Below are 22,332 nucleotides of genomic sequence, written 5' to 3' on the forward strand. Positions count from 1 at the left end.
CTTTGTTGTGCTTGTTCACTGCATTTCAACAAACCCACGACCAATCGGCTGGCTCAGCTGTCACTGTGTCACAGAGTAGGACAGTTCAGAACTGCACAGAAGTAGTAGGGCTAGAATTCCTGCCCCAACCTCTGGAGCTAACAGAGAATGCTCCAGTGTCTGACAGTGGCACTGGGCCTATGACCCGGAGATGAACAGATCCAATTCCATGCAGGACAAAGGTATGCACAGGCCATTTCATTACAGCATTTTGACTGCACAAAACTCCAAACACCACAGAGTGGTGGGGCAGAGCAATTGATCTGGGGAGAAGCAATTCTGGCAGGTGCAAGGACAATGTAGTTCTCCATAAGGCACACAGGACTGGCAGTGATGGAAGCCTGGATATGGCCAGAAAATGCATGTGGAAGAATATTAGAGAGAGAGAGAGAGAAATGAAACTGGAGAAACTCCATGTTTCTCTTGGTTCTGGCCCATGTGAAATTGCTTTAAACCCCAGTGGTCATCTAGGGACCAATAGGGAGTAACCCTTATTGTGGGATGTGTCTGTGAACCCACATTAAAACCAGTGAAAATGCAACTGGAACATGCTGCAAAAGAGACTTTTGGTTCTTTTTAAACGTGTTATTTGCAAAGATTTAAGCACTGGGAGAGAAGAGTGAATAACGGGTGCCCTGACTCAGGCTGCAATGTGATGTGCTTTTGAGCGGCCCATATGCCTATGGGACAGGGTGTGCCATTACTCATCCCTCTGCACTTTGGTTGCAGATATGACTGAGTGATGGCTGGACTCTGCTCAGCTTTGCCGTTTATAATAATTCTCCTCTCTCTCCAATGTGTTTCTAATCCTCCTTCCTCTCTCCAACTGCAGCTCACTCCCATTACTCAAGTAACAAAATTACTGTACCTTGGCCTGGGATCAGTAGTTATCTTTGAAATTACAATTTCTGCACTTGAAGCAATAAAGCATCTCTGTGGAGAAGGAGAGCTCACAGCTGGTTTCTGTAAGAAGTTGGCTAATCAATGCTCTAATTCCAAAAGGACCACAAAGGGAAAAACCTTACCAGAGGCTGTGGCAAGAAAAAGGCCTTCAGCAAGTTGGTCTCTCTGTTTTCCAAACAGATTGAATGTCATTATTTCAGATAACTACTTCCTGAAGTAATTACTGAATGAGGGCCAGGTTGGCTAGTCTGGTTTTGAGGTGGGGGTGGGGGAAGGTGCGGAGACAGAAGGGTGAATGTTCATAAATCATGTTGTTCTTCAGTCTTGAATGAAAAGCTCAACAGAGTATCACTAAATAGCTGACCAACCCTCAGGAGCCCCTCCTGGGAGTCCAGAGAAAGTGTCAGGAAAAGAAAATGGTGTCTTATGCTTAAAAACAAAGCTGATACAGGCAGCCAAAGCCAGTCTAGTAAGAAGAAGCCCAGAGGCCATTTCTGAATATTGTTCTCATTGAGGGCTAAAATACTCAACACCTGATTCTCCTCTCGCATTGGTGTAAATCGGGAATAACAGCACATGATGTCAATGGAGTTGCGTTAGCGGAAAAGCAGGCACAGAGGGTCACACCTCTCACAATTATATACAGAAAATTACATCTTCGGGGCATTGGACAGGCATTAAACAATTAAGCCCAGAAACACCCATGTGGGGAAGGCAAATATTAACCCAGGTTTGCAAATTGGGAAAGCAGTTATGGAAAGGTTACACAATGAGTCAGAGGCAGAGATGGGATCAGAGTTCAAGGGAGAGTTAGGCCTAGTGCTGATGTTACAATCGTTCCAGCATGACAGACACTAGCGGTTAATTAAGTGACACCCAAAGAATTGGCATGAACAGCGATCCTTTCGTCTTTAACCACAGTCTAGTTCCAATACTTTTGGGCAGAATAGTTTCTTTTTGCTTTGAGTCCTGGAGCTGCTCTTTTCTCCATGGTCTTCTGAACCAGTTACTCTGCTGCGACAGATTAAAGGAGGAGAGGAAGGACGTTCACATTGTAATGGGCTGGCTATGGGACTGATCCTGCCCAGGAGAATGGTGTGTGGGAGTGGAGGGGCTTTGGGCATCTCAGCAGATGCACAAGGAGACATTGTGGGAGAAGAGAGGTCACCTCTTTGCATGCCTCTGGGCTGTGTTTATATCCCTCCCATATGGGCCCCACGTCTAAGTACAGGAGGATAAGCAAGAGAAAGGTGCATAAAGCAGCCACAATTTGGGGCCAATTGCCACCCTGTTGCCTGAATAACTGGAAATACACACCCTAGCCGGCCCAGCAGTAAGCAGCACAGGGAGCAGGGCTGCCACTCTGTCTACTGTAGCAAGTCCAGGGCCTCTGGAAGTACCCAGCGGATGCTCTGCTGCACACCATTGCAGAGCCAGTGGGGCAGAACTCAGAGCCTCCTGCTCCAAAAGCACAGATCCTACCACTTGAGCTCAGGGGGGATCTCCAATAGCTATTAGCTGCACAGGGCCTATGACAAACAACTGAGCAGTTCCAATTCCATCCAACAGGAGCAGTCACTCACACACGCACACGACACTTCATCACATTACCTTGACCTTCGGTACAGTGAAACTCCCTAGCAGCCTTTGTATCTCCCTTAACCACCATGTCCAATGCACCTGGTGGAAGGAGCTGACACTCAAAATTCTAATCACTAACCCGGGCTCTCCTCCTCCTCCTAGTTCACTCCACCAAAGCCTCTCAAGAATCTGACCCTTAGCAAATATCAGGGACAAGGGAATAGCAAATTCCATTTTTAACTGCTTCGTGAAAGGGCAGCCGAAAATATGCGATTTTATGGATGTGGAGCAAACAAGCCCCAGCTGTGCAGCTTTTCCAAACCTTCCCTCATATTAATTGTCTGCAGCCTTTGCCATTCAGATGGTTACTGGAGAATGGAGAGTAGCCATCCCAGATGCAATCCAAATACATAATTGAAAGTAAAACACAGGAAAATTAAAGTGAGGTGAAGATCTCCGAATATTTTCAGTTTGACCTCCTAATCTCAAAGTCTCTCAGTGTAACCAGAGTGCTGTTACTCTTTCCAAAGAGGATCTAGATAAAAGGTTAAAAAATAAACCATGAAATGGTATGGAGTCAGTCAGGCCCAGTGATCTAGCAGCACAGTAACATGCTGATGCTCAGAGGATGCTAGTTCAGACCCTTCACTCTCTAGTGTGACAGGCTTGGGACCACTGGAGAGGCAGAGCATTTAGCAAGGTGGGGGAAGAGCTGCCCAGCTCATCAGTGACACTGAAGAGATTAAACCTCATTCCCTTCAAAGGAAGGGAGAAGCAACCTTGCCAGGGGACAAAACTGCAATAGGAGTGTCAGTGTTGAGACCGGGTGTCAAACACCTTTTTAACATGTCAAGAGCGCAGCAGGCCAGAAGGGGCAGGATAATGGAGAATCCCGGCAGGACTGAGAAAAAATCTCCCCCTTTGCCTTCCCACGAAGGATGGGAAGGTCCCTACAGGGACATTACCCTGTTCAGAAGCTGTCCAACAGCACATAGCTTGCTCTGTTTATAGCATTATATCTTCCAGTGCTCTCTTCCTATTCTGCTTCTCTTCCCTCTTAGTTTCCTGTCATAATGATCAGTGCATAGTCCATGTCAGCTGAAACAACAAAATAAGATACCGTACAGTTCAATCTGCTGAAATTACAGAGCACATTGCCAGACACTCGTCCGATTCTGCTTGGTCAGTGGACCTGTGCCTTCAGCCTGGGCCACAGCGTGGAGCTCTGGAGTCCAACCCACCCAAACAGTTGAGGGATTCAGACTGGGACGGCTGCAATAAACACACCTCTCATCTCAGCTAAGACCTGGAAGCAGCATTCTCCTATAGTCCAAGGACTCTGAGCTGGCATAAAGAAGTTCTGAGGAATGAAATGATCCCTGTGCACAGAGTACATTCCAGTTTCATTCTGCAACTACTTTATATAAATGGCCAGGATTTTCAGAAGTGGCTAGTGATTTGGGGTTTTCATCCTCAGACACCTTGAAGAGGTCTCATTTGCAGAGGGTAGGTTTGCTGCTCTTTCTGAAAATCAGGCTGGACATAAGGACACCCAGAAATAGAAGCACCCAAAATCAATGGTCACTTTTGAAAAATCTTAGTAAATATTATTATTCCATCAAAAAACTAATGTAAAGAGAACATCCACGTTACTCAAAAGTAAAGAAATGCCAAAGTAGGGACAGCCACGCCACCTTATCTCTGCCCCTATGTCTATATGCATGATACAGTCCCTTCATTACATGATCAAATGCTATAAACGACTTGTCAAGAGTCGTTTTTTTTCTGCAACCATAGATACACTTTGCACAGCAACCACTTCTACTAGGTACTTCTCTGGGCATGGCAGATGATCAGAGCCCATGAAAGTCATCTGTATTCTTTGTGTGCTGCAAATAAGTGGAGCTTCTTGGCCCTGATCCATGTGACAGGTACCTTCACTGAAGCAAGGGGCCCTGGCAAGACCTGTTCCTTTGATCCATTGTTGTGTAAAGTTTTCCAAGACATAGAAAACTGTGTGCTGGTTGTACAAAACTTTCAGCGGTGTAAGCCAGGCCACCCACATTGAAGTCCACAGAAAGACTTCTATTGGTTTTGATGGCACTGGATCATCACACACTTCAGTGCACAGTGAACGAGGCACGTGGCCATGTAGCTTTAGCCTTGGCATGAGGAAGGGCTCTGATGGGCTTCTGCTTAATTCAACAGGTGCTTTCCTCTATATAGTGATGAGGCAGAAACGTACGGAGCCCTGTCTCAATAGTGCACAACACTTATCCCACTGCAGGAGTTCTGAATTGTCTCCTCTCTCTTCCCCATTGTTCTGTGGGTCAGGGATGTACACAAACCACAGAAGGGTAGGATATTCCCGTTGCCTCTCTATCCTGCTGCTTAGCACATCCCTGACTTTTCAACGGGGTGAGGGAACAGTCAAAAAATAATCCCTTGTAGCTGAAATCCCAGCTGCTGCCCCATGAATGAACCGAGACCAGGCTGGGAAAGCAGTGATGTCATCTCCCCCAGGGAGAAATGAGGAGCAGTCCCTGAATGGGGAACTCCCACACAGCAAGGCATTGTGAGCCAGCCCCTGCCTCAGGCCTGGGCTAATGGGTTTCATAATAAAAACAATCACCTCTTCCCAGTCTGTGATACATACATGGCAAACTTCCCACTCCGCATTAGCAGGCCGGCCAGGGCAGGAGAAGGGTTTTTATCCTCAAAGTCACTCTCACTGTGTTGTGTTAGGATGCTCTCTGAAGGAAGTCAGTATTGTTAACCAAACAACGGTGGGAATTCATCTTTCAGGAGATGGTGTCTTTTCTCTCAGCCACCCAGGGGCAAAGAAAGGGAGGCCAAAGGGATTCTGAGAGGTGGGATTTATACATTCTTCACACACCTTCAGTATGGGCGTTCGTCAGACCTGCTCAGCCTCTTGGATTCCTGTTTGGCTGGATCTCCACTACAGAGACTAAATCGGGACAACCCCGCGGTGTAGATGCGGCCTACTCCAATGGAATGGGGTTTTCCACGGCTGTACTGCCTCCCCAAACGATGGTAGTTATGGTGACAGCAGCACTCTTCTGTCAACATAGCTTTGTCTACACTGGGGGTAGCATAGAGATGTGGTTTTTTCACACCCCTGCCTGACACAGCTATACCAACCTAACTCTTACGTGTTTACCAGGCCTTAGATTCATATCCACTTACTAATGGTGAATTTCCCCTGTAACTTTGGCCAGGAAGCTTGAACTCTAGCCTGGTTGCACCATTTTAGCTAACAGCGTGTTTTTAAATCTGATTTTGTTAAACCTGTGCAAACCCCTGTATGGACACTGTTAAGTTAAATACATATAAGTAGAATTCAGGTTGAAGTAAATCTATTCCTTAATGACTTGAGCTAAACTGAAGCAAGAGTGTCTACGCACAGGGCTGAGCACTGGTTTAACTAAATCATTTAAAACCCGATTTAAGTTAAATTGGCACAACTTTGAAATGTAGACAAGGCCTGAGATACAAAGGGATCAGAAGAAAGGCAGGAAAAGCAGAAAACAGGACGGTATGAATTAAAGTCAGACTCCCCCTACTGTATCCCACACCTGCGCTACACCTCTGTGGTATACAGGTTATCCTGGCTTAGACTCAGTGGCCAAATTCAGAGGGGATGGATAAGGGGATGAGAATTACAAGACAGTATGAGTCCAAGTGAGTGTAACTGAATGTAGAGAGGCCTAGAAGAAGCTTCCTGCGACGCATTCACACACACTTCTGGACTTGTCCTCCCCACCTTTTGCTGTCTGACATACAATTAAAAGCCAACCTCATAAACCCACAAGACAATGGTTAGCTTCCCTGACTCAGCTCATGGCTACCCAAATGATTAATGAGCAGTGGTTTCCTCATCTGCTACAATGTAACCAGCCCCAGCTGTGTGCTTTGTTGTAGGGGAGATCAGGAAGTTTGGAAAGCGGGAAGTGTCTATTGCGTTAGCATGTGGGGATTTTTGCCTATGAGCCAATTTCCTAAGGTCCAGATCTTCAAAGATGCACATGTGCAACTGCACGTGCCTAACTGAGGGGACCAGCCAATACCTGTGTGCTGGCAGAACCCCGCTGGGCCACCCCCAAATCCTGCTGTCCTTCGCAGTGGAACCACACCAGCAGTGCTGCCAGGGGGTACCCTGGCGAGTTAGACCCAGAGTTTGCTCCCAGGCACTCAACTGTGGGGTCTCCTCAGAGAGGGTGTTATTCCTCTCCCTAGATGGACTCTCCCCACCATCTGCCCTGTCCCCCAGTCTCAGAGCTACCATGTCCTTTTCATCTCCTTCCTCTCTTCCCTCGCACTGACAGTCACCAAATCCTGCCCCTTTTCCCTTTGCAAATCTCAAAAAAATCTGCCTAACCCTCTCTAGCCCCCTCACCAAAATCCCTTGTCTGGGCCACAATTTTCTCCTTTGCGCTCTGTCTAGATACTTATCACCACAGCATCTGAGCCCCTCTCCTCTGGCTTACTGATCTCTCCCCCATCCCCCAGACACCCATCTCACCCCTCTTCAGTCCATTCCCCCTGTGCTCCAACCAAGCCCATTAATCTCTTTACTAGCTCCACATTTCCCCCCGCAAAAAAAAAAACAATAAAAAAAAATCAAACTTTAAGCTTTGTCCTGGCTCTCAAGGCCTTGCAAAATTTGGCTCCCACTTCCTGGTCTGTTCTTACCTCCTTCCTCTGTCCTCTTAACTCCACTCAAGCTGCATGGACCTACCATCCCCTTTTGTGTCCTTCTCCTACTCTTTGTCACTTGGACTTCTTCCCCTTTACTCCACGTCTCTCTTTCCCAGTCTGACATGTCTCCACCAAATCCCTCCTCAGAACATGCTTCTTCCAGGATGACTGCTCATTCTACCTCTCTCTCCCATACACCTTCATCCCCCAAAGTCCCTCGGGGGCCTGATTGCTCTTGGACCTTCATGGCTGCGAAGGACCTGTTAGACAGCATTGCAGGATGTTGCTGGAAGGAGTGTGTACATAGATACCTCTGGGAAGCACCTTGTGTAGGGACAGGCCTTGTGCGAAACTGGTACTGGCATTTCCTTTCACTCTTTTTCAGAGACAGCATTTGAAGACTCAAAGCCCTACATAACTGCGAAGTATAATTTTTATTGTCTCAACCAGATTGCAGAAAATTAAGTCAACTCTCTGAACTAACTAAAGCACTGGGAGAGCATACATGGTACATTTTATCGCAGTGACAACTGCTGCAGAAATTTGCACAGCAGCTAGGTTACTGGAAATGGCAGGCACGCTTTTTAAAATACATTTCTGTGCTTTTGTTTACATTGTTATTGCTTGATATAAGCGCTATCAGGCTCAGTGGAAATTTGAGCTCAGTCTATTTAATGGCCTTGTGAACTCAGTTACATTTCCCTGTGAATCGGTCAGGATTTCACTGGCACTTACCCTGAATGTCATCGTTGAATGTACAATATCTGTTGCGGTATTTGTTGAGAAGACGGAAAGCGTTGGCATTGGCAAAATCTTCAAACTGGATCAAGCAATTCATGCCATACCTGTAGTTTAAAGGACAATTAGAAGTGAATAAAAACCTCCACAACACAGGAAGAGTAGTATATATCTGCCAAAAAATTTTTATTAAGACAACATGGCTGTATGTACAGAAAATATATACAGAAAAACGACTAGTAGAGATAACCATCCAAGGAAGTGGTACATTGAGAGTGCCTATGTTAGACATCAAAATCATCCACTCTAATCAGCGGGTTTGTCTCCACTTATCGGGAGATTGACATGCGGCGATTGATCCACCAGGGGTCGATTTAGCGGGTCTAGATCGACTGCTGATCGCTCTCCCGTTGACTCCAGTACTCCACCAGAAAGAGAAGCATAAGGTAAATCACTGCAATAGCATAAGGTAAGTAGACACTGCAATAAGTCAACCTAAGGTACGTCGATTCCAGCTATGTTATTCATGTAGCTGGAGTTGCATAACTTAGGTCGACTTAGCCCCATAGTGTCAACCTGCCCAGAGACTTTGCTGCTACGCTGGGGAAATGTACTTTAATTTGCACTGCAACATCTGAGTATCTCAATATGTTCCAGAAATGACAATGAGTTAAGCGTCACAACGTCACACCTGGAGATAGAGAAATTTTCAAGTGGAGGAAACTGAGGCACAGAAAAATTAGGTGACTTCCCAAGGTCACATAGGGAGTCAGTACAGAGATAGAAATTGGACCCTGACTTGTTGACTCTGTCCATGCCTGTGTTTTAAGCATGAGATTATCCTTCCCATTTGTACTGATTATACAGAAGGAATTATGGCTAAGGCAGAGGAAGCAGGACACATTAATTCTGTTACTTGGTCTGTCACTGATTTGTCCCATAATCTAGGGCAAATCACTTAACCGCTCCATACCTCAGTTTCCCCATGGGGACAACAATACTTCTCTAACAAGGGTATTCTGAGTATCAGTGCATTCATGTTTGTGACTCTGTGCAAGATCCCCAGAGGGAGGGCACTACAGAAGGACTAAGTAGTAGTATTACAAAGTCCCATCCATAGGGACATTGAATATGTATTTGGGATACTATTTTCAAAGGAGAGTTTGCATACAAATCTTAGAAGGGTAAGGAAATCAACTTTTGCGCTTGATTCAGTTTATTTCTTTGGAAAGACAGTACCCTGCCTACAAAATAAATATCAGTTAAAAGGACACCATCAAGAGTCCACTTGAAATCTAGGTGCTTGAAAGAAATGAGTTCAAAGCTCTTTGCACCACTGCATGTACCAGCCTCTGATCCCCCTACCATTGTGTGATTTGACAACTACATTCTCCTACATTCAGAAATGTTCCTCTCTCCCACGTTGCACTGAGGAAGATTGAAACACAAACAACAGGTTATACAAAAAACACAAAGTAAACAAATTAGAGGAAAATAGTTCTCTTCCCCTAATCTCTTTCTGTTACAGTCATGCTAGCTGTTACTTGTAGATAATTTTTTTCCAGACAGCAGTATGATTTCAGATTTATGTGCTCTTTAAACTTTCAACAGTCATCTGACTCCTGTCTTCATTGCTAAACTAGTAAAATAAGAGAGAAAGTGATAACTATCACCAGCCAACGGCAGGAGCATGAGGAATGAGCAATGCAGCGATTAGCAACCTCAGTGCTATAGTTATGTCAAAAGAGGGTAAATGGCTATTGCGCTATTACAAAAATGACCCTCTCTGGGACCTTAAACAATGCAAAGGCAGCACTGCCATTCATACCTCCCAGCCAGTCTCTCCCTTTTGCCATTGACATTTGACATGAAAAAGTGGGACACCGATGCTTTAAACTAGAAAGTGATACCAGGCAAATCATGCTTTGTTTAAAAGCCAAGAGTACAGCCATCAAAAGCTCCATTCACAACTCTCCGAGTGGCTAGGCTCAGGCGCTCTCAGAGTGTCCCAGATTTTTTTTTTGCTACTTTCAATTTCTACCATGTCTGTCGGCAAGGAGACAACGACAAGCCCATTTATTGTCCCTATTTAGTACTCCATCATGAGAAATTTAATCAGGCTGGTCAGACATGTTTTATAAACCATCTGGCCTCTCTAAGAGTCAGCCCTGCCAACTTTCTCTCTCCCCACTTCTCCTGCCCCTCAAGAGATATAGGGTAACATTTGTCAAAAAGTGTGTAAGTGACTTAGGCACCTGCACCCCATTTCTAAAGTGACTTAGGCACTTAGAAGCCTAAGGCACATTAACTTTCAGTGAGACTGAGGCTCCTAAGCACCTACATTTCTTTTGAAAAATTCATTTGCAGTCAGTCCCCTTTTCCACTGGTCTTTTTCTTCCTCTTTTTCGTTCAATACACAGAACTGATCTACAAAAAGCATTGTCCTGTTCTCCATGTCGGTGTTTTTTTCACACCCCCGAATGACATAAATTATACTACAAAAGTGGTAGTGCATGGCAAGCCCCTAGTGCATGGCAAGTTGGGGTGTAAATCGACAGTGCTCCTAGCTTGCTGGGCACTAACTGGTTGTGTGGACTCTGCTACCAGGCAGTAAAAGTTCTGTTATGTGCTTTGGGGTACTGCTTGTGGTATATTGAAAACTGTAAAAATCACAAGCTGCCACTCTATACCCTTGCAGGCTAGCGGGCTCTGTAGGGAAGAATCAGTTTGTAGGCAGTAAGCTAGGTGAGTTGTGCCACTCTATTTTTAGGGAGCAGCCTGCTTTGTTTCTCTCTGTTTTGGGGCTCTTGTGTTTTCTGCATTCTAAGCAACAAAGAAGAGTTATGTTGCCATCTTCCAGCAAGAGCATTTTATGTTTTTATCTAATGTTTCTGGGTGTTGCTGAAACATAACACTGCTAGTACATCAAAACACACCAGAGACCTTTTAGTGCACAGTAGCAGGGTCCACACAACCAGTTAGTGTGCAGCAAGCTACTGCGCTGTAGATTCACACCTTGATTTGCCATACACTAAGGCTCTGTGTAAACAAGCCCTAAGTCACTAGTTGGCAGAGCAACAAAGCAAGTCCACATTTCAGATACCTGGTCCTGTGTAATGGTTGTAGTTGGAGATCATATATCAGGACTGGGTTCTATTCCTATCATTTACACTGACTCACTGTGTGACCTTGGGCAAGTCACCCAGACCAACATTTTCTTACATGGTTGGCTACATCTAGGCACCTATTTAGGTATAGACTTTTCCCTGGTGCTTGGCACTGTACAATCCGAGCGCCTCACAGAGAACAGCAGATTTCTCCTCACAACACTGCTGCAAAGGAGGGAAGCATTATTATCCCCCTTTTACAGATGAGCAATTGAGCACAGAGCAATTAAGTGAGTTGCTTCAGGTCACACAGGGAGCCTGCTCACGGCCTTAGCCACAAGACCATCCTTCATAGAATCATAGAATCATAGAATATCAGGGTTGGAAGGGACCTCAGGAGGTCATCTAGTCCAACCCCCTGCTCAAAAGCAGGACCCATACCCAATTAAATCATCCCAGCCAGGGCTTTATCAAGCCTGACCTTAAAAGCTTCTAAGGAAGGAGATTCCACCACCTCCCTAGGCAACGCATTCCAGTGTTTCACCACCCTCCTAGTGAAAAAGTTTTTCCTAATATCCAACCTGAACCTCCCCCACTGCAACTTGAGACCATTACTCCTTGTCCTGTCCTCTTCCACCACTGAGAATAGTCTAGAACCATCCTCTCTGGAACTACCTCTCAGGTAGTTGAAAGCAGCTATCAAATCCCCCCTCATTCTTCTCTTCTGCAGACTAAACAATCCCAGTTCCCTCAGCCTCTCCTCATAAGTCATGTGTTCCAGACCCCTAATCATTTTTGTTGCCCTTCGCTGGACTCTCTCCAATTTATCCACATCCTTCTTGTAGTGTGGGGCCCAAAACTGGACACAGTACTCCAGATGAGGCCTCACCAATGTCGAATAGAGGGGGACGATCACGTCCCTCGATCTGCTCGCTATGCCCCTACTTATACATCCCAAAATGCCATTGGCCTTCTTGGCAACAAGGGCACACTGCTGGCTCATATCCAGCTTCCTTTCACAAAAATCTGTATTATTAGTTGTAGTGGCATAACGGGCTAGGAGCTTTCCAAACAGAAGGGAAGGTCCCAGTCCCTGCCTTATGCAGCTCACAATCTAATGAGAGACAGACATTTTCAGAGGTGCTGGACACCCACCGCTCCCAGGAATTACAGCTGGGGTGGGGGGGCTAAGCACTTCTGAAAATCACGCCGAGGGTGCCTCAGATCAGTCCTCCCAAAACAGAAGCAACCAAACCTAGGGGCTGCTTTTGAAAGAATTGTCCTTACTGTCTAGAGCAGGGGTGGGGACCCTACGGCCTGTGGGCTGGATCCAGCCCCTTGCTCATTTTAATCTGTTTTGCGGGCCACACATGTTCAACTCATCCACTGGGGAGAGGGAGAGGGACTCAGGGCTTCCCCCACCATGGCAGGGCGAGCCAGTCCTCATGGAGGGGTGCTGAGTTTCGGCTCCCCACCGTGGGGCTGGAGCCGCGAGCGCTGGCTCGCCCCACTGTGGGGGGAAGCCCCGAGCCTCTGAGCCCCCCCGGCAGATGAGTTGAACGTGTGTGGCCCACCACTGATGTTTTCAGCGGTCAATGGCCCCTGACACAATATTTCCTGAACATCCTCCTCCCTCTCCCACTCCCTTTATCATACCTCTTTATCACATCATCCAAAGGGCTGTGGACTCCATCCCTGGGAATGGCTGGAGAATGCATATTCTATTCTGTTCTCTTTGTGTTCTTAAACTGTGCACCCATCACCGTGGTTTCATATATTCTTAGATGTTAAGTCAGAAGGAATCATTAGATCATCTAGACTAACCTCCTGTATAGCCCAGGCCATAACCTTACACCCAGCTGTCCTTGTACTGAGCCCAAGGGTGTATGTTTGGCTAACACAGACTTTCCAGAAAGGCATCCAGTCTTGATTTGAAGACATCAGGAGACGGAGAATCCACCACTTCCCTTTGCAGTTTGTTCCCCAGTGGTTCATCACCCAAATTTGTGCCTTATTTCTCGTTTGTATTTGCATGGATTCAGTTGCCAGCCACTGGCTTTTGTTTTCTCTTTTCCACTAAATTGAAGAGCCCTTTAATACCCAGTGTTTTCTCCCCGTGAAGGTACTCATACGCTGTAATCAAGTTGCCTCTCAAGCTTCTTTTTGATAAAATAAACAGATTGAGAGCTTTAAGCATCTCACTATAAGGCGTTTCCTCCAGCCCTCAAATTATTTGTGCAGCTCTTTTCTGCACCCTCTCCAATTTGTCAATATTCTTTTTAAAATGTGGACACCAGAACTGTAATCAGTATTATAATTATTTGTATTATTGTATTGCCTGGTAGATGCTGTACAAACACAGAACAAAAAGACAGGCCCTAACCCAATGGGCTTACAATCTAAATAACAAGACAAGAGACAGCAGATGGATACAGAAACAAACGGGGGAGTACAAAGAAACAAGGAGACAATATTGGTCAGCAAGCATGACAGCCAGTGGTCTCAGCACACCAGCAGCCTAATCATTAAGTTTTTTGTATTCTACTATCAATTTCACCAAAGAGGCAAAATAACCTGCCTCCTCACTACTCCCCTCTTTATGCACCCAAGAATCACATTGGCTCTTTTTGCCACAGCTTCACCCTGGGAGCTCACATTCAGTTGTTTGACCACAATGACCCCTAAATCCTTTCTAATATCTGGGTGCCTTCCATCAGTGCAGCGACACAACCAGCATCCACGGTGTCTAGCCTTTCCTCCTCTCTCCAAGAGGAAAGGGGTGTGGATTATTAAAAAACTGCTTTAATAATTGTTTTTATTGGGCTGTCCACAGCTGCAATGGAGGAGCATTTATCCTATCGAAGACAGAGTCGTCTCTGGAGCTGTAGAACCCAGCAGAACTTCTATAGGCTGATGGACCCATCAGGCCTTACTGTAGTAAACCAGCTATTTCTAATCTAATTTTGCTCTTCTCTTTGGAGTGATGTGCTTTAGCTCTGCTCCAGGTACAGAGTGCTCCACATTACCATTATAATCACCTCTCCCCCTCCCTCCCCGCAAATGTTAGAGCTTAAGGTTAGATTTTCAAAGGAGCCGAAGAGCTTTGAATTTCAACAGCAATGAACTGCCTTAGACTTGCCTAAAATATTTAGCTGGATGAAACTAGTTTTCATACCACTTATAAAATGGTTTGTATAATTACAGCTAAATGGGACAAAGCAGAACAACAATGGGGAAATACATTGTGTAAACACTGAGTGAAGCACAAACAAGGAAAGAGCTTGACACCCATTTCTAACAGGACACATTCTTTCCTTGCCCCATAAGGTTTCAAAGGGTCGGTGACCATGTGGTTTCAACTGAATACCTTGCTAATCTTTTTAATTCCCTTCCTAGAGGCCACCAATCTGCTGCCAATTATTTGGGAGTTGCATAGTATATTTTGGCGATGGAGCTGTTACAAGTTCCATGCACTTTTAATCTTTTCACATCATTAATTCTGCAAGCTAGGGAGGAAATATCTAATATCACAATTCCTCCAAAACACTGACCACTGACCAATGCCCCTCCCCACTAAATGTGAAGCTTCCCAAATTTCTCTCCTCCACTAAAGCTTGACAGCTAAAAGGAGTACTCTGGGTTCCCATGGAATATGTTAAAGAAATGAATAACATGGCAAGTATCTGGCAAATATAATTCTCTTATCGTTTATCTGCCAAGTGAGTGGCTTTGCACTTGCAAGGGAAAAAGTGATGATCAGCAAAATGCCACATCACCTTTAACATGTGCTGACATTCGCCAGGGCTGAAAAAAACACCACAATTGGACTGTGTGTTAGGTCTCCTCTTGGCGCAATGCAACCTCAAATACTACACAAACAATGGGATCAGCAAATCTTTAACTAGGCATGCCTGGTATTTTGCTCTAAAAATTGCAAGCTATTTCCATTAAAATCAGTCTGATCTCTGAATTAACATTAATTGGTTAGCAAAAATGGTGTTCTTGCACAGCAATAATTTGTGCAACCAGCACTTCAAACATCACAATCGTGGGAAGGTCTCTATGACTATGGGATCATATTTTCATGAGGATTAATTACTCCTGAACAATTTCTTTTCTGTGTCAGGCACATAAATCTTTTCCTACCACACACATTCATCTCCAATAGTAGGCAGATGTGATGATAGGGGGAAATTGTCTATGTACAGCTTATGAATTCTGTTTGAGACTGAGGGGCTGGTTATGAGCATCTGAGCCAGACTGCAGCCTCCATTTTGAATGTGCAGTTTGTTTACTTTCTCTGTTGTCCTTTTACCTCCATGTTGAACTGGAAGTCCAAGGGGTAGTAAAACAATAACAAAGGGTAGTTAGCTTAAGTGCTCTCCCACTGAAATGGAATCACTCCAGACAGCAGGCTGGCTCCTATCCAGAAGGATCAGTTTACCCAGGTGGGTTAGTAACTAAGTAATAGATTAGCTGGTAGAGGATTCTGATCACCTGATGGGGCTGATCAGAGAGTCACTTGACAAAGGGGCTGCTGGGACCCCATTCGAAAATATTTCTGGCTGTGACAATCCCCCTCCATCCCATGCCACCCTTACTTCTGCATTGCTGCTGGTGGTGGCGCGGCCTTCAGAGCTGGGCACCTGGCCAGCAGCCGCCACTCTCGCAACCCCTCCCACAATAGTCTTGCGACTCCCTTTTGGGTCAGGACCCCCAGTCTGAGAAACATTGGACTACAGGTTATAAAAGAGAGGGTCTCTCAGCAGCCATTTGAGAGAGAGGGGGATTGATTGGTTGATTGATTTATTCCATATTCTGGAAGAGAAGCCATGTGCAGAAGGGATGAGGAAGGATCCTGACTTCCTGAGAGGATTCTGGCCTACTCCCAAAGAACTCTCTTGAGTGGTGAGGAAACTGAGGCAAGGAAATTTGTTTTGGTGTGTTTATTATTTTGCATATTTCTATATATTTCTTGTGCTACCAGGGTAAAAAGCAATTGGGTTCTAGAATTCTGGGCAAAGTCTGCCTGTCAGCTTTCACGGTCACATAGCCCTGAAGAGGTGAACTCTAAACCAGAAGTCTCACACTGTCGGTGGGATTCTGGGGAACGTGCAAGAGCTGCTAAAGAGGCTTGAGGGAGATGGCTTAGAGTATTGGATTGTGGGTTTCCCACTGCGAAGAGGGGTATTAGACGTGAGGTCTGCTCCTGGTTTGTGTGCCTAGAGGCCCAAACCCAGGGACAGCACCTGAGCTCTGCCCAGCCCCAGCAAGCTCACACATGCAATTCAGCAGTCTGGTGAGTGTCCAACAGGGGGCGCTTGATCCTATCTCCTTCCATCTATTTTTATCTTTAAAAAACATTCCCTGAGGACAGTGCAAAGAGAGTATGATGCTCCATAAATATTTCATTTCTCTCTATGTCCCTTCAAGTATGGCAGGATAGTGATGGATCGCTGAATCTTTTTTCACCAAGGTATTTTTGAAGGTTCAGAATGGAATCAATATTGCCAACCCCAAATGTTCAAAAATTATGAGTCTGCCCCTCCCACGCCCACAATCATGAGATTTTAAAAATATTTTCTTTTCCTTTGCCTTCTGGTTTGTGAGATTTCGGGCACCCTTAGGTCACATTTTCAAGCTTTTTATCTGTAACCACGAGGTCTAGAAACTCAAGAACAATAATGATATCTGAGATTCTCACATACTCACAGGATTCCAGGAACTGGGTCTTTACATAAAACATCCAATATTGCAATACTTGCAGTAAAATTACGATAGCTGGCACCATTGGAATGATCTTCAAGGACAACTACTATGCTGAGACTTTCAGAGGATTTTAAGGGATTTAGATACTCAAATCCCACTGAAATTAAATGAGAGTTAGACACGTAGTTTACTGGGGCTGCTTTGAAAATCTCATCATTAATGTTTACTGCTCCTTCCTAGCAATACGTTTGCGGCTTTGTTTAATCAGGTCCATCCCAAGCCTGGTCACAATTCTGAGGGTGTTTTCAACACAAATTAGTTTATTTGTGTTTGTCAGAATTTCTGAGGAAAAAATCTCCATTGCCTGACCCGCTCTCTTCTGCTAACCTTGTGAGAGCCCCAGGTGAGATATGACTGCAAGCATCCATGACTTGCTTTATTGTCTGCAGGTGCAGGATGCCTGTAAGAAAAGCAGCTGCCAAATGAGCAGTGTAAGGATTTTGAGGATCTGCTCTATTATATTTCAGCACTCTTAAGTTTATGACAACAACCAAGAACAGCCAGGGAGAGAGCACCTGCAGCAGCTTCTAGTTAGAAGAGAGTCCTCAGGTCGGTCCAGCTGGCATGTTACCAGCTCTCATACGGCCATTCCAGACCCCCACCTCCCCACTTATGGCTCCCAGTCTGAGGAAGGGTTGGGAACCAACTACACAGAGTCACATTAGGACTGAGTGTTTTCCAGCAGGGGAAAGGCAAGGTGAGTTAGGACAGGCTCCTTCCAGGAATCTCACTCTACCTACTATTTGTTCCTCTTTGGCATGCTCTCCTGAAGTCCATCTGAAACCCTAGGAAAATGTTCAGTGCCTAAGGAGTTAACCACACAGAGTTTATCTACCTTTTTCGTAAAGCAAAGCTGTAGTATATACTATGTGGGATTTTGGTTTAACCTGGCTGGGGAGGCTTGAATAGATGGATGCCAGCATCCAAATTGCCTACCTCCATCCAATGGATATGCTGAGCAGATTGTTTTTCCCCCCTTCCAGTAAAATGCAGTTTTATTGCTTGACCTTCTAGTTTTGGACTCCAATATATTCCCATTCCTCTAGGGCACATTAAAGTGTGTATTTATTGGGACTATCTGCTCATGTAACTCTCTTTATGTACAGGTGCCTTTCCAGTTTGCATGAGTAATTTTCATCTTTGCTGGCTGTTAAAAGTTACTTTTTGGGAGACTGTTTTTGTGTTTCTCAGCCCTCCTTCCAAAGAGCAGAAGACAGGCTTAAAGGAATTCAGGCACCTTAGGACACAAATGTAGGTATGAGTAGCAAAAAAAAAAAAAAAAAAAAAAAGGGGTTTACAAACACTTATATTAAACACATTTTTCATTTAAAAATATTTTTAAAAATGGGCAGTTTTGGAGTTGCAGCTGAAACACTGCAGGACTGGTTTAGTGCATGAGAACTGGGCAATTATACTGATTGCAAATCAACAAGGCTGGTTTCAGGTGCACATTTTTAAAGTCCATGCTCAGGGATCTGTATGAACTTCTGCACATGTGCAAAACACCTGATGTGCACACACATCTAGGCTGTGTGGGTGGGCAAAGCTGTGTGAATTCACAACTTGGGTACAAATCAAATGCAGAAAATAAGTGTATGAGGACTTCTGAAATTAGCTACAAGAAACAGCTGTACAGTCCAGAGCTTGTGCACCACTGGGCAAGTCTGATTAAGTGCTGGCAATCCCAAAGCATGGTCAGGGTAAGAGATCAGAAGGTAGAAGTGATCTGAGTGCTCATAGAACAAGCCCAGGTGTGTCTATTTCCAGAGCGTGCTGCAAACCCCAGCTATTTGGCGAAGCCTTCTCACAACGGCAGGAGCCCACGGACTATGGAAATGGCATGGGGCTTAAAACAATTCCAAGTTTAAGCAGCAAACTCATGGATGGCAGGAGCAGAGGCTACTAAGGACTAAACCCTAATGAATTCTTCATTCTGTGCTCACCAGCTAGAGATTTTGGTGAGGAGCACTCTGCAAACTTTGCCATCAGTATGACTTTTATTTCTCAGCCTAAAGCAGATCATACATGCCAAGTCCCCTCCTATCCATCCATTCATTCCTTGAATGCTTATAGAGACCTCACTGTTATAGTATGCAAACACAGAAGAGGATGAGGTTCTCTCTCTCTCTTCCCCCAACGCCATCAAGAAGCAGGCTTATGATTTGTTTAGTTTTTTTATGAATCAGTGAGATTGAGGGTGCTAAAGCCTGGGCAAAGAGGCAGGTTTTGCATTTGGCTCTTTAAGTGCAGCAAGGTCCAGTGGTCACTCTTCTCTGTTCTGGTAGCGAGTTCCATGTTCCTGGTCCAGCTCCTGTCTCCCATGGTCACAAGCCTCCTCCTATTGGTTGAGTGAACCACTGTTCTGGTGGAATGCAGCTGTTGCGGGAGGTCCTGCTTGCAGCGGATGAGACTGTCTCTCCGGTAACCAGGACTGATGCCATGCACATCTAGTTAGTTTATACCACATTACACAAATGCCTGGCAGTTATAAGAGTTGAATGGGTCTATGTTTTTCCCAGAGTTCTGTTCACTCATGCTAAGCTACATCCCACAATCCCTTGCAATAGTACAATTCAGCATATGGCATAAGCAGATAGGAAACATGTCAAAATCAAGATTCATTCATTCTATGTTTTAGTACAAGTTAGGAAGGTAGTTTCATGGGCTAGTGCCTGGAATGCTAGTATCCAAAACAATGACAAGGAAGGGAGCACACCTTTTGTGTAAGGTGAATTTAACAATACTGCACAAGATGGCTTCCTGGAAACTGGTATCGTACTGAGCTTTCTTCCCGGACTATGCTAGTATTGACTTTAAGCAATAAATCTGACTACTTGCTACTTTTCCTAGATAAAGAGAATTGCAATAGTTCAGCCTAGAGGTTACAAATATGTGCATCACTATGGCCAGGTCTGCAAGCAACGGGATTGGATCCAAACTTCTAGCGTGTTTTTCCTCACCTTAACTAACTGGGTGTTCAAGCACAGAATCTACGAGGACCTCACACTAGTCTACAGAATTACGTGGGTGATGGCTTCAGAGGAGGTTACGCAAGAACCTCCAGCCTGAAAGAAAATGTGCCAAAATGATAGGTGTCAAGAGGACAAGGTGTTGGGAGGATAATGTGTGTGTGTGTTTGGGGGTGTGTGCAGGTGTTGGTTCACTTCTTGTGGGAATCACAGAAGAAACAAATCTCTAGAAGGGACCTGAATGCAGAGAATGCATCCATTTCTATCCTCCATCACTCCTAAAAGCTCTGAAGCTGGTGTTTTACTGCCATTGCTCCAAAAATGGCACTGAGGCCTAGGAACAGGAAGCTCTATAACCTGTTCAATCTGTCTGGTTTTACACAGGCCGTAATAAAAGCTAGATAATAATAGCGCTCGTGCATCTGCATTTGACCAAAGGACCATAGGGTTTCAGCACCATTCCTGGAGTTTGTTCTGCCATTTCGACAATAGAAAACACAAGTCTGCAAGCGACTAACCATGTGATCTTATTGTTGTTATCCTTGTCCTTCCTCACTCCTTACTCTTACACATAGCATCATGTCTAAAATTAAATTGCAAGCCCTTTGAGGTAGGGACTGTGTTCTGGTCTTTACTGGCCCTACATAAATAACAAGCTATGGTCCAAATTCTGGTTTCATGACTCGCATTAAGCAGTATATCTTCTTCCACACTTAGCCCCACTGAAATAATAGATTCTGAGCCCAGAACCTGTAGTCCATTATGATAATCTAGTCTGACCTCTTGCATGACACAGACCAAAGAACCTCAGCCAGTAACTTCTGCATCCATAGACACGTTGAGCGAGCTGCTATTCAGGGTGAGGAAGGGTATAAGAATCTGGCTCCTATTCCATAGTTTCATGTTTTTCTAAGCAAAGGCAACAGTGCAAGTCTGTTTTAACAATTAACCCCCCAAAACTTTAGGAAGTTGTTCTGCTTCTCAGGAGACAGATATTAGGTGGGCCTCTGTAAGGATTTGTGTTTTGTCTCTCATTGTGTTATTTTCCACTGCTGCTATCAACAAAGCTTCACCGATGCGTTGGACAAAGCTAACAAGAAGGACACAGAAAACAAGATCTTTACGGATGCACTCTCTTCTCTCTGAAGATAGGGATGCACGTCTCTCTTGGAATGTGCTCACAAGAAGACGTGTGAATCCCTGAAGCAGCAGGCAGATGTTTTGCTGATGAAGTTGCTTTCAGTTCCTCCAGCAGAGAACTTTATTTGTAATTTCCTAAACACTTTGACCATGCAGCCTGGTTCTTTTATCCACATTTGCATGTATCTCATCAACTTCTTCCAGGCTCATTATAGGTCACACGATCATGGGGAAAAAATTCTATGAAGCAATGCTCTGAGAAGCACCTGACTGGATAATGTAAGTCAAACCTTAAAGGGCCGAGTCCATGGGCTCTGTGTGATGCATTTGCTGCTCAAGGTTGACAAGGCATTTCTATTCACTGTGAGCAGAAAGCATAAACTATTTTCCCAGAGGCAGGAACAAATGTTATTCAAGTTCCTTGGTGGCAAGATTCCTACAGAGGTGGTTTCCAATTCCTCCTTGAATATAACACTTCATAATAGCTCTCCAAGCCCATTATGGAAGAGAACTGCTTTACGCATTGAGTCCCCAGGCAAAGGAAGAGGTCTTTTCTCCCTTGCCCTCAACATTCCTCATCATATACTTGCCACTTTCATAATGGGAAGGCCACCTTCCAACTGCCAGCCTTGTCTGTGCCTCACAAGTGATTGGCATGTAGGCTGAAAATCCACAGATTCCTGGGCTGCAGGCACTTGGCTAGAAGTTGGCCACTGAAGAAGAGATGAACAAGATTTCCCCACCCAAAGCTCCACCCAGCACTTTGCAGGGACTGCCAGGTACCAGATTAACAGAATCCACTGGGAAAGATAAAGGCAGCAGCCCAAGAGTCTGCATTTCCCTTGCTTATGAAAGGGAGCTACCCACCAGGCTCTAGCAGCGTTGTGGTGGCTTGCCAGGCTATCCCACAGGAATGACAGAAGGTGCTGTGGGTAGAGGAAGGGCTGGGTCCAGCTGGTATGTTCTGAGAGAGAAAAAGGCAAGTCACTTCCCCCTGGTCCCTTGCAAGTCCTGGATTTCTGCTCAGGGGAGTCCAGCTGAAGAGTTGTCCATCCCCTGAGGCAAGAGTACAGGGATCAGAAAAAAATACCTTGTGCAAGCTGGAAACAGAGCAGCAGCCAGAAGCTCCAGAAGAGCAGGCACCAGCAGAATGGATCAAGGAGAGAGTTTGTGGGGGGAAAGGTGTTCATGCCCAGCCCTTTTACCAGGGTTCAGAGTCTAGGCCAAGCTTTGCTGTTGTGGATCCACTAGCCCCCTCCCGACCTGCAACTGGACCAGTAGCCCTTTGGCTGGTAGCTCAAGGGCATGTGGAGCTCCTGCCTGAGCAGGGCCACACACTAGGATTTGGCTACGGCATACCAGGGTAC

At 45.2% G+C, this 22,332-nt stretch overlaps 1 protein-coding gene across 1 annotated transcript in view; it reads right to left on the bottom strand.

The window, feature by feature from the left end:
• The window catches only part of ME3 (malic enzyme 3), a 171,317-nt gene that overhangs the window by 19,504 nt on the left and 129,481 nt on the right, over nucleotides 1–22,332 (bottom strand). Inside the window, exon 7 of the mRNA XM_048841750.2 lies at nucleotides 7,978–8,087. Coding sequence (XP_048697707.1) covers nucleotides 7,978–8,087 — 110 coding nt within the window. The remainder of the gene's footprint in view (nucleotides 1–7,977; nucleotides 8,088–22,332) is intronic.

The sequence above is a fragment of the Caretta caretta genome, chromosome 1 (assembly GCF_965140235.1).
Source record: "Caretta caretta isolate rCarCar2 chromosome 1, rCarCar1.hap1, whole genome shotgun sequence".
Lineage (NCBI taxonomy): Eukaryota > Metazoa > Chordata > Testudines > Cheloniidae > Caretta > Caretta caretta.